The 13,165-nt window shown below is 38.2% G+C and overlaps 1 protein-coding gene across 1 annotated transcript in view; it reads left to right on the forward strand.

The window, feature by feature from the left end:
- The window catches only part of FTO (FTO alpha-ketoglutarate dependent dioxygenase), a 205,955-nt gene that overhangs the window by 22,584 nt on the left and 170,206 nt on the right, over positions 1 to 13,165 (forward strand). Inside the window, 1 exon segment of the mRNA XM_088530890.1 lies at positions 12,239 to 12,312. Coding sequence (XP_088387016.1) covers positions 12,239 to 12,312 — 74 coding nt within the window.

Raw genomic sequence — 13,165 nt, forward strand, 5'->3', positions numbered from 1 at the left:
CATCCAGCCAGTTCCTAATCCTCCTCACTGTGCACTCATCTATCCCACACTTTTGGAGCTTGCCCAGGAGGATGTTGTGAGGGATGTCACAGGTTAGTCAAGGCTGTCAGGTTACTCAAGCATGATTTCCCCTTGGTGAATCCATGCTGACTACTCTTGAGCACCTTCTTGTCCTCCATGTGTCTGCAGACAACGGCCAGTATGAGCCGTTCCATCACTTTTCTGGAGACGGATGTGAGACTCACGGGCCTCTAGTTGCCTGGGTCCTTCTTGCCTTTTTGGAAGACTGGCATGAAACTGGCTTTCTTCCAGTCCTCTGGCACCTCTGCTGTTCTCCAGGATCTTTCAAAGAGGATGGAGAGCGGCTTAGCTATGGCATCTGCCAGCTCCCGCAGCACTCTGGGGTGCATCCCATCAGGGCCCATGGATTTGTGGGTATCGAGTTTCCTTAGGTGCTCTCTGACCCAATCTTCCTCTACCCAGGGCAAGTCTTCCTCTCTCCAGGCTTCTTCTCTTGTCCCTAGGGCCTGGGACTCTAAAGGGCTGCCCTTGGTAAACACCAACGCAAAGGTGGCATTCGGCAACTCTACTTTTTCTGTGTTATTCGTAACCAGGGTCCTCACCCTGTTCACTAGCCCTGTTTTGTGACACAGATGTTGATAAATAAAAAGGAGCTAATATCTGTGCTGTGCAGCAAGTGAAGCTTTTCCAGTTGGTTTTCTAAGGGGGGTTGCAATATCTAGCTGCTTTGCATAACCAATTGCCCAGCACAATAGAGAGTTTAATCCCTGAGATTGTTATCTTAATCTGATCCTCTAAGTGGGAACTGTATCCTGTAGAGCATCTTCAGTATTTGCACATCATTTCAGCTGTGTGGGAAGCAGATATGTAAATAGAGTAGGTTCTTTGTGCATCTCTAAGAACAGGAGGACCTTCAAGGTCCTGACCCTATAGGGGTTAAAAATGGAGCTCATGCGAGACCTGCCTATAATCCTGTTTTAATTTCATTTTGCTGCAGTTGGGGAGTAAGTAAATAACATTGAATGAAACTTTTTTTCCAGGTACAGCTGTTGTAGCCTGTATAGTGTTTTCATAAGCTGTTTAGTGCCCTCCTGCAGTAACAAGTCTACCTTTTTGGACTGCAGATTTTTCTTTTAATTGTTCTCTAGTGTGAGGTTCCAAAATGTACCCTAAAATGTATTAGTCTCATTTAATTTAAGGTTAAGGTGATTGAGGATTGGCTTTTGTGAAGCATGTGAGGTAGTAATTCAATGCTAGCTATGGAAAGCAGCTTTGAGGATGATTTCATAGAGAAATCAGAATTATTAAAAACAAATGGTATTCCCTTCATGATAGATGTAGGGTAGAGAAGAAATGTTTTCAATTTTTATATTGTTGTATAAAGCTTCCGTCAATAAGTTGTGCACTGAATGGGCCAGTGAGTATAAAGACTTTGATAATATGTTCTTTTAATGGAGAAAAAAAAAAAAAAAACTCAACCTTGTGAGCACAATTACCAGGTATCAAAGTACCAATATGTAGCCTGAGGAAGTCTGTGTTTTGCTATTGTGTGTTGTTGTTTTTCTCCCAGTTTGTGCTCATGACACCTGCATGTTGATTTGTTTTTGCCCGGTGTTTTTATTCAAGCATGCATATTCACTTCAGCCTAAACTCTATGTTGGCCTCTTCAGCTTTTCTTGGGCTGGGAATTTCAGTGCAGACTGTTTAGCTTGTGTCCCCCGAAAGCTTCATCCAGCTCTGCTGAGCAGAAGCGCTACAGAGGACCGGGAGTGCAGAATGGCTGCAGGACCCTGGGCAGCGAGAATAAATTCTGAGGCTGGAGAATAGGCTGGGAATCAACATGAAAAGTGCATGGTCTCTGCAATACATTTTTGGTCTGTGAAAGCACTCCAGGTTAAAAAAAAAAAAAAAAAAAATGAATAGGAAACAGTGGAAATAGCTTGATCCATTAACCAAGAACCATTTTGACTTCCATGTTTGGGAACTGTCTGTGTTCCCACAAATGTAGATTAATACATGTTTTCAAAATGCATGCTGTAAATACCACTCTCTTTGTATTGCACAATCACTTTCCAACTTTGTTGTTTTAACTTTCAAGCATTTTGGCATTTGAATCTTTTTAGGATTGTTTTGATTTAAAATTTAATTCTGCAAAGCAATGCAGCTCCTGATGTGGTAAGGTGCTACAAATAAATAGGTATTTTTTGATTTGTTCCTGGGTTTTTTTCCCCCCAACATTCATTCAGACATCCATTCTGCAGAATACTGTTTGAATTCAAGGTCAGTAATGATCATAAATCTCCTTTTTGTCTCGTTTTCAAGCATCATATAAAAACAGAGTATTTTGAGTAGATTAAGAAGTTGGCTTGAAATTAAATTATCAAGCTAGAAAGGGTTTTTAGGGCATGGTGCAAGTTTTAGGATACACTGCTCTGTCTTCCTGTGGAAGCTCCTTTGCTTGTGCATTATAAAAGCTGGTTGTAATAAAAATGTGTCATAACAGTTGATCAACAGTTTAAGCAAGTGAATCATTTAGGTCCAAAGGAAGGAGAGAGGGTTTCTTGTCATGGAGTCTTTGCCCATCTTCTCTAGACAAAGAGGGAGCTATGAACTCCACGCTTGGGCTGAATTAGCTTTTGAACTTTTCCTGTGCTGTATGTCTTGAGACACTAAAGTTAAAGCGCATGTCACTAGGTGGCACTGGAACATCGCTCTGTGCCCAGTGCAGTCCTGAGCTCTTCCTCCCTGCTCCTAGAGCTGCCTGGATTTCTAAGTGTCAGGGAAATTGTTTTATTGGTGAAGGCCATAGTGTAATATATTCATCTACATCTTTGGCAACCATTTAATGCCCTGGAACATGCCCTCGTACAGCTCTGGCCTGTTGACTCTGCTTATTTGGTGTAATAATTAGCAGAATTTCTCACTAACAGGGGTACTTACTAACACCTCACACTTTCCTCTGTGTTTTTGTACGTGATGGGTCTTGCATTCTATGAGAGAAGTTAAGCAGGTCAAAGCTTATGCCCTGTACAACACAGCTTGTTTTCTGCCCAATAGCTTTGAATAGATATATATTAACTTCTCTTTAATCCCTGTGGTATGTAATGCAAATGAATTGGAGCCTTTTTCTAACAGGCTATTAAAAATTAGTAAACACAGGACAGCTTGTCAGCTTCCACAACAGTAGAATGAGCAGCTAGAAATTTCAGTGTACTGCCTTCTAAAGTGCACACTTGTTAAAGCTTGCTGTGTTGTCATGTCTAGTTTGGTATAGATGGCTCTACTTTGTCTTATAAGAACAATTTTCATATGCTAAAGGTGATCTTTCTGTTGTAAAGGTGTTCAAACTCTTATTCTACCTATTAAGAGAAAGAGATAGAAATTCTGAGTTAAACATTTTTAATTTTTCTTGCACTTTCAGTAGCTGAAAATGAATAAATCTGGAAGATTCTCTGATGCACTCAAAGGAAAGGTCCTCAGATAACTGCAGTGGTAGGAATCCCTGACATGAATTTCTTTCCAAAGGCAGTGCTAGGGCAGCTGCCAGAGTTAAGGGTTCCATAAATTGCTCTAGAAGCTAGTCCTTTTGAGATAAACTCTGATGTGAAAATTAATAAAATTTCTGTGTAATGAATGAATTCAAAATACAAATTTTCAAAGCATTTGTCATATGCAAGCTGAGCACTGTGTTGAGGCTGTCAAACCATTTCACCTAGTGTCTCACGCAGTTTCTAGACTGTATAAATTTGATAGTTTCTGTCTGAGACTGAAATCACAGCATGTGTGGTGTAAAATGTTTGTCACTATTTGCTGCTGCCTGAAATGTTTAAACGTAAAAATCTGCCTTCCGATATATTTTTGTATGCTACCTGGCTGGTTCTTTTTTCAGCAAGGCCTTTTGGATCCTCGTTACCACTGAAGCACTTGCATTTGTAGAAGGTAATACTGCATGTGAAGCCAGCAAATACGAACAGAGGTGGCGGTGGCAGCTTTCTCTTAATGTCACTTCCTTGCCCTTGGCCTCTCTTATTAATGCATCTGAGCTGCTGTCACTCAGCTGGCTTTAAAACAGACATGCAGGATGTCAAAAAGATGGCCTATTTTTTTGAGTGTCGGGTTAAGAGTATCCCTACCTATAAAACCGCTAATATCAAATTATAGAACAGTTGACTCAAGTCTGTGTAGGTGTTCTGGGGGGAAGTGAGATTAATTTATTCTCATTTTGGATGTATGGTCTTTAAAAAAGCCAATAGAGTTTAGAATATTATAGTGCCCAGGATCTTTTCACTTAAGCAGATACTCAGAGTGCCTTAAAGTCAAAATTTTACAGAACGGTCCTTCCATGTCAGGTTGTACCCCAATATTTGCATTTGTGATGGATCCTTGCCATCCATGTTCCTCTTATGCCAATTTACCTGAGGGTGGGCTTGCTATGCTGTCATGTATACAGTTATTTACTTAGAAATATATACTCACATGCATTTTAATGCTTTTCTGTTTAGCAAGTTATTTCATGGATTCTATTTGCAAAGTATAGGCAGTGATAACAGTAGCACTGTTTAGCCTCTTAGGCCCGTAAGGAACATCAGTGTATGGGGAAAGGGAAAGAAAGTTTCCCTGAATGGATGGACACGGATGACTTAAGAAATAACTTTTCTGCATGGCCATTTTGCCTAGAGCTTTTGCTCTGTACAATTGCACCCTTGCATCATTGTAAGTGATGGGAAAAGTTGACAATATGCGAGCTTTGTTTGTATGCTGTTCAAGTAATATTTTTCAGAAAACTGGAAATTAAGTATTAGCCTTTGCAAGAGCTAGGACTGTTTTAATTGTGACTACTATAACAGGATATTATTTGAAAAAGCTTAACAAACACTCTTAAGCATAGTTGACTTATGCTTGCACTATGAAATGTGTTTGGTTTTGGCACAAAGCAAATGGTTTAATAGAGCTACTTTCATAGCTGATGAGTGCTCTGTTGCAGGTTACATCTTAGTGCACCCTGAGCTTATTCTTTAAGTTCTACTAAAATAGTGTAAGAATAAAATGTTAATACAGAAAAATTGAGGGATCCTTGTGTTAACTTTCATTTGTATTAACCTTATAATAATAGCGTAAGTGTTCCAAAGGCTATGAAATACAGACCCTGAAAGACCTTGGCTGAGTTTGGCTGTCATGATGTATTTTTTTTAATATCAATATGTAGTATGTATACACACTAACTTGAGGACTTGCATGAACTTCTCAGTGTGTTTTATTGCCTCCAGTTCAGTTCATTAGGCTCCGTGTGCAGGAGGTCTTGGGGAGATGTGGAGAATTCATTGCAGTCAATGAATCAAGTCATTGTTTGGGCAAGGGTGAAGCGTATGCAGAAGCAGCTCCTTTCTCATGAGGGCACCAGTGTGTGTGCATTAATTGCGCACCTTATATAACTGTATTGAACATTGCAAATTGTGCTCTGTGCAATCTAATATACCTGCATAAATATCAATTTTTATATTAATTTTACCTAAATAAAATAATCTGCTTTATCTCCTTGAAAAGTGTTTTTAAGAAATGACCTAAGTGTGCTCCCATGTAGCTTCAAAAATAACATCTCATTGGCTGTGCTGTTTTGGAAGTGATGTTGACAATTTGTATGACACCAAACTTGTTGTAACCGGGATTGTAAATCAGTGATGGTTTCCTTTAAATTTTCTGGGGGAGAGGAAGGGGAATTGCACAAAGCTTTTGCTCAAAGGCTCCTCTAGTGTGAGAAATATTTAAAGGGAAATCTGTGACTATAAAAGAGAAGGCAGTTGTCCTTGAGAAAGGACACATCACAAAGGTGGAAGGGAAGAGGCGGCAGAGCTCTGCTGCTGCAGCTCAAGCCCGGGGGAGCTCGTGTACCCCTGCCTTCTATGTGCTGCTCTCTGCTCTGCTTCTCTTAATTGTGACTTATACTCCCAAGAATCCCGAGCCCCTTCTTTTGAATACCTTGCCTCTGTATTTGGTGAAATATAACTAACACACTGTTCCTGGAATATATTTGCTTTTATCTTTAAGGCTTTCAACCCTCTTCCTGTCTTTACATTATGGAGTGAAAAATCCAGTTAAATAATCAAATATTCTGTCTCTGAAGGCTGTAACGGACTTCACGATTTGCAACATTTGTAAGTGCTGCTGCTTTTATAGTGCTTATAGGGCTAATAAAATCTATGGAAAATAATTTAGTTCTATGAAAATATTGAGAGCTGACAATTTTGTAATGGCCTACAAAGATGTTCAAGTACTGTGTAGTAGGCATGACAGTTACAGTATGTGAAATTTAATGCTCGAGCTGCTTATTGATCTTCCTTGTAGCCAATGGCACGGGCACAAGCCTTTGCACTTAGCACCTGCTGTTCCTACATTAACACCATCTTTAGCCTTGTTATCGAGGGGACTTAGAAAACCACACTTGATACTCAACTTGGATATTTACGGGAATATCTGTTTTTTCTTGTTCTTGGTTTCCAAGTATCTGTTTTAGTTTCTCTTTAGTTTTGATGGCTGTTTTTTTCTGGGTGATGTTTTAACACTTAGAATTTGTGTTATTACACATGAGATACTTCAGTCATTAGCTATCAAAAGACACACAGACAAAATTCCTGCAAGGCCTAATATATTCTGTAAATGATGAAAAATACAAGATAATTCATTGCATCTTTCATCCTAATGATGATTCTGGCAGCAATTTACTTAGATAAGATGATAAATCTGTAGAATCAGCTCTAGTATCCTCGATGGGAAGTATCTAAGTGGGCAAAGTTTCAAATTCAATCCTGGTTTTGGTCTTTTGGGTATGAAAGACACTAGGTAGGTTAATATGGCCGGATTTCCCAAAGGAATTTGACTGTTGCCTCTTCCTTTTGCCACTCTTCTTTCTCACACTGGTTGGCAAAGTGCATCTCCGAGCAGAGCTGTCAATGTTGGAGCTGATTGCCTTCCCCCTAATGACTTGAAAGCATTTGTGTCTTCATGCCCCAAATCCAGATGTTTAGCTATTATGGTGCATACCCTCCTGCAAACCTCTGCTGCAGTTACTGCAGAAATTCAGTGCTTTAACACCTTTATTGTAGAAACCAAAGGCTGTGTCTTGTGAAGTAAAGGGCAAATACATTGAAAAACAAGCAGAACCCTCCCCTGGCACCCGCCAAAAAAAACCTGTGCTTGCTTCTGAATAGTTTCTCTGAAGAAATCACTTATTCTCAGCATCTTTATATATATATATATGTATTTTTTTTTTCCACCTGAGAGATGTTGCCTGTGTTGGAAAGGGATATAAATGTTGTAGGAAGTAGTCAAAAGCCTCTCTTGTTTTTCCTATCCTGAAAAGCTTACATAGTTGGCTCTGTAGTTAAGGATTTAATGAAATCGCTACTTATCTACAGAGCCTAGAAGCCTGTTGCAGTGCTGTGGCTGTGCATGTACATGCTTCTGCACATGTGCTCCATGTGTGCATGAAGACGAACTAAGGGTTTGGAGGTCCATTTGAACTGTGATCATAATTTTTCCTGTGTTTCAGTTTTTTTACTCCACACTAATATAGGAGATCCATTTTCCAATGGATACCTGCTGGAAGGTATGCAAAGGAGAGGGAAGGAGAAATAGACAGCAGCGGTGAGATGCTTGCAGGAGAAGTCTGGCCAAAAGTGACTGTGCTTGAATGATTTATCATTTCAAATTTCTCTTGCATTACTGCAAGTGTTAAAGTGTGTGTGACTGGTCCACAGTTAACTGGGTAAGAAAATTGGCAGTCCTCTTTCATTAACAGCCCCTGGCCAACAGGACAGTGTTCCTGTAGGTTAAAACAACAATTAAGGGGCTCTTAACGTATCAAGGCAGGTCTTGGAGAGGGAATACTGGTAGCAAATACATTTTTCACACATTACTAAGCTGCTTCAATGCATAAATTAACTTAGTTCAGTTACATCAGTCAAGTATGTTGTGCATATGCATGACTGCTCTTTGTGTGTGCATGTGTGTGGGAACTGGGATCTGGGCCTGTTGCTTTATGAGGAAGGGTAAGAGAGGTTGAAAGTGGTAAGCAAAGCCAAAGAGCACCTTAGCAGGGAGGAATATCGAGCAGTCTTTAGACAGCTGGTCTGTTACAGGACTGCTCTTAGTCCTAAAATCTGTATGCATTACAAGAGGTTGTTTTTCATAAATGTTTGTTGTGACCAAATCAGTTAAACAGCATCATAATGCTCTGAATTGGATGGGTTTCTTCAGCGGGACAGTGAGGTGTGCAGGGATTACATTAAATAATTAGCATTCTGAAATGTAACGTTGGGTGCCTGTTTGGAAACAGGTATGGGTTCAGTCTTCTTATAGTATGACAAGTACAGAACAGAATGGTCGTGTCTGCCACTATTTTTGACAGACTGGATCATAGCTAGTGTAGCACAGACGAGGCTGTTGTTAAGTTCTCTGGAAATGTAATCCTTCTGTGTGAATAAGGGACACTATAAAATTGGCCAGATGTTTTAACGAGTGGAGTTTATAGAGGTAATCTGAAGAGAGATTTTTCTGCAATTTAATGTATGTGTTAATTGAAAAATAAGAAGTGCAACAGTACATTTAGTGTGTGTGTGTGGCTACTCTGCCTTAATTTCTGACATAGCTGGATGTAGGGAGTCATGGCAATGGTCTTGCTTCTTAGTTGTTGCAAAGTTTTAATAGCTAGCACTTGAAAAAATATAGATTAATAAAATGTTGACTTGAAAATTTGTAACTATTGAATATCCTTGCTGTGAGTATTTGCAACTGCATTTGTATTGCTTTTTGTTTGTTTTAGTTTTTTTTCAATTTCTTTCTTATGTGGATTTCAATTTTGAGTCCTTCAGAGCACCTGAGGTGGTTATATAACTTGCTTTCTTCATGCATGACCTGAAAGAAAAATGTTTTGTTACTGTTGGGCTTTTGTAACAGGGAAAGAGTGAAAAAGAGATGCAGACCCTTGTGTGTGTGCAATCCTCACATGAGGAGGAAGCCAGGAGGAAAGAGGGATTTGTAGAACCCAAAGGCTTGTTTCTGAGCTTTTTTGTCTTGCCTGAGAGTGAGGCCTGACTGGGTAACCACAATACCCTTTGGGAGAAGAATAGTGGGTAAAAACATAAAGATATTAGCCCTTTAAGATAACCTCGAACTTTTGCAGGCTCTTTGGATGATGTGGCAGGTGACAAGACTGAAGTGTGCATGCTTTGCTAAGTTTAATCCTTAGTCTATATTCTTAAGTGTAAAAGCTGTAGCTGGAAGTTAACAGAACTTTCTGGCTCCAGAAAATTGGCCAGTTGCATTGGTTTAAGTCTGCTCAAGTGGGCAAATGTAACTTTTCTTTGCATTTTGTACTCAGTATTGCAAAAATAAACTTTTTGTTTCTTAATGTTTAGTTTTTTTCTGCTTTAAAAATCATTGCAACATTCTAGCCTTAAATCTGTCAGTGCAGCTTCCAGTCAATGGTCTGCAAACTGTAAGAACGCTGTTGTCTGCTGACTTGTTTGATAGTGAAACTAGGTGGTGTTCTGCCTTTGAAACTGTAAGACTTTCACTAACCTTTATAGTTTATGTATTGAATTTTGTCTTACCATTAAGAGAAAAATGAAATCTATTGAGGATGGTATTGACATCCTGTAGGGAAACATGTGAACTGTAGAAATTCTTATGCTGTTGTGTTCCTTGGCCAGAAAATGTCTTTAAGCCCCGTCTTTCTCCTTAGACCACTTAATCTGGAAAAAACAAGCTAATGTGTTTGTAAAACAACTTATTTTGGCTTATGAATTTATATGTGCATTCACTGTGTTGCTGTTATTTCTCCTGCTTTGTCACTTTTAGGGCCTTACTTCTGTGGGTTACTTCATGGCCAAAACGTACATACGGTGGTTGAGAAGTTCTACCTAATATTATACAACCAACCACTGCATTCATTAGTACATTCATTTATTACTAATAAGTGGGTAGAGATTGATAATGTCTACAAGATAGTTCATCGTACATCCTAAATTTGGGTATTAATGCTTCTGACATTCATTCTCAAGTCCAAATATAACAGTACTGTTCATAGCAGCTATAAAATAAGCTAGTCACAGAAATTATGAAATAAGATATTCATGGATATTTTCTTCTCTCTGGCAGCAGCACATAGGAGGCTGCCTGAGCAGCATCATCGTTGTGGATGATGATATTGAAGTGATGGGGCATGTAAAAAGAGTTTTCACCTATTGGCATTGCTAGTGTATGTATGAAAATTTCATTGCCTTTCAAAGCATAAGTGTAATACTGATATCTAAATGAACTGTCATTCTGCTAATAAAGGCATGATGTGAGGCTCTGATTTAGAAAAATGTGCTCTAAGATACCCAATACCTTCAAATAAGGACACCTTTTTTGAGCTGTAAAAAAGATTTACCTATTGAAGTGCCTATAGACAGTGCTTACTTAGCAGTCCCGAGACTTGGCCTGCAGGCAGCGGTTATAGCTAGAACTTGGACTTTTCCTTTTCAGACTTTTTGGAAGTATTTGCGAGTAGCTTGATGTTTTTGGCATCTGTGTGACAGCCTCTTGCATAAGAGATGAGCAGTGTGTTGAACCACCCAGCTGTGTGTATTAGTCTGTACATCAAGCTGAGGAGCAGCACTTAGCCAGAGCTGACAATCAAATGGGAGCTGGTAGTACCTATACACAAGAGGGTGTTTTAATGCTGGGTGCTTTTGCCTGAGAGGCTGGATTTTGACAAAGAAATTGTCAGAATCGCTCTTTTTTCTGCCTTTTTCTCCCTCAGCTGTGCGTATATTGAAATACAGATTTTTTTTTTCTGTAGTTTTATTTTACAGATAACAAAGGCAGACTAATATTTTCTGTGATTATATGTAATAAAATTGTAGCCTCTTCTTATAGAGGAGTTACTCTTTTGGAATATGAGGTATACTAGCAAATAATTTTCTGCCAACTTAATCTGATGTTAGATGATTCTTGGTTTTGCCACTGAGTTCATGTCAAATATGTACTGTGTCCCCAAAGGGAACTGGAGACCTGGTGAGATAACATTTCTAGTTTGTAAATCTCAGTGATGTTCTTGTCAGGCTGGTTAGAATCAGTGAAAGCCGATTGCAAGTGTGGGGATGAGTTAGTGAGAGCTGCGTGCTCTTGTTTTAGTTTGACTGGTCTGGCATCTATAACCCTTAACAGCTTCTAGTCGTCTTTCTAAACTGTCAGAGAATCAGGTAGGTGTTAATACTTGTTCAGCTTTCCTTGTTCGTGCATTTGCTATAAGCAAGAAGTTGGTACATGGAATATTCCCCCCCTGTCTCCCTCTGGCTCCAGTCTTATTTGTACAACAGGATAATTGCCAGAATTGGCAAGATCTGTTTTGACCTTTATATGGGAATTCTCAACCAAGTGCAATGCAAAAAGATTACAAAAAGTTGTTCTTTCAGAAGAACTTAGAACATGTTGTTTTTTGTAATGAATTCTCATGTCTATAGAAGTGTCAAAGGGATTAGATGTCGATTAAACCCTTATTAACTACTGTTTTAATGAAGCCTCACTATCAAAGACATATATAGGGAATAAATTTGTGGTGACATCTATGTAACAAAATATGAAGTTACTCCTGATAATATTACTGATATCCTTCTTAAACTTAATTATACATATTTGCATCAAAGCTCTAACACTGTCACATAAACTATATTCTGTTTCCTGCTAGTGCCCTTATTGCAGATGTTTTAAGGGTATTGAAACTACAATTATTTCTTGTAATAGTTTCTATACAGTAGAAAATACTGTAATAAGCTTGAGAATTCAATCCCTTAATTATTTAAAATACTCAAGCATTTAAAGTAGAAGATAAAATTAGTAAGAAATAAGAAATGAGCTTCAAAGCCTAAAGCAGACACTGGCCATTATACAATATGAACACCTGTACATAATGGATTTTTCTCAGTTTAATAAGGATTAATTTAGGAAGAAAATCTACATGCTCTGAAACCACCTAACCAGAATTACTGCTTTATTAGTAGAAAAGCTCTTTAAATTACTTAATTTGTTTCCTTACTTAAGATACATCAACTCACAGGCTTGTGTTTTTCTAATGCAACAACTGGCTTTATTTAACCGGTTTTATTTAACTTGCATAATTTACCTTGTTTTAACATGTCTTTGGACTAATTGTGTTTCAATTTTATTCCCTAAACAGAAAAAGAAGCTTCTTGAAGAGCTTGGAGAGAGTAGACTTCCATATATGACACCAGGAGATGCTGGTTTCCATCAGTTGGTAATGTATTTTTCTTTAAACAAGGTATCCAGAGTGAAGCCCATGTTCACCTTGTATGCTTATTCATAATTGCTTTTCTATTGCACAATGATTGGTGATTTAAAGAACAACAAGCTTTTTTGTGTAATGAATCTGAAATGTATTTCCACTTACTGATTCCCTATGCAGTACAGTCTTTTTAAGCTAGAATCTTAAGCACAATATATAAAATACAGTACTTGAATTATTTAAATTTGTTTAATTAGAATGTTATCTTAAATTTGCCATAAATAGGAGTATATAATGTGGTAATTGGTTAATCTGACATGAATATTTCCTATAAACATAATTGTTTAAAGAACTGCTGAGATACTGCTATAGAAATGTTTTCATTTTTTCTCATTACCTGTACACCCCTGTTTGCAAATGATACATACCATACAGTCATAAACTTTATATACTGCACCAGGTAATGCTCTGTCATTACTATCCTATGATGTGAAATTACAGTAGTCTCATCTACGCATCTGGAGACAATACTTAAAATTGCAATTACAAATTTCTGTGATAATACTTTTTTTTGTGTACTGTCCAAAGGCCTAGAGCTACAATGCCTGGACTGAGACAAATGAGACTGTTCATGATTCCTAAATGAGTTGTTTCAGGCTTTTGGCAAACATCATAGCAATGCACCTGTCAAAAGCATCTTTTTGCAGCTTATTTCCTGGGTAAGGTTTAGGAGATTTAGAAAATGCCAGCATTAAAAAGGTTATGGAAACATACTGAAATTAACAGTAGCATAAGCCAACTTAGTGAGATTCAGAGACTATTTAACATTGTAATAATTTACTGACATATTGACAATATTGT

Source organism: Tinamus guttatus, unplaced genomic scaffold, assembly GCF_059628265.1.
Source record: "Tinamus guttatus ecotype Peru unplaced genomic scaffold, ASM5962826v1 Tinamus_guttatus_pri_ptg000389l, whole genome shotgun sequence".
Classification (NCBI taxonomy): domain Eukaryota; kingdom Metazoa; phylum Chordata; class Aves; order Tinamiformes; family Tinamidae; genus Tinamus; species Tinamus guttatus.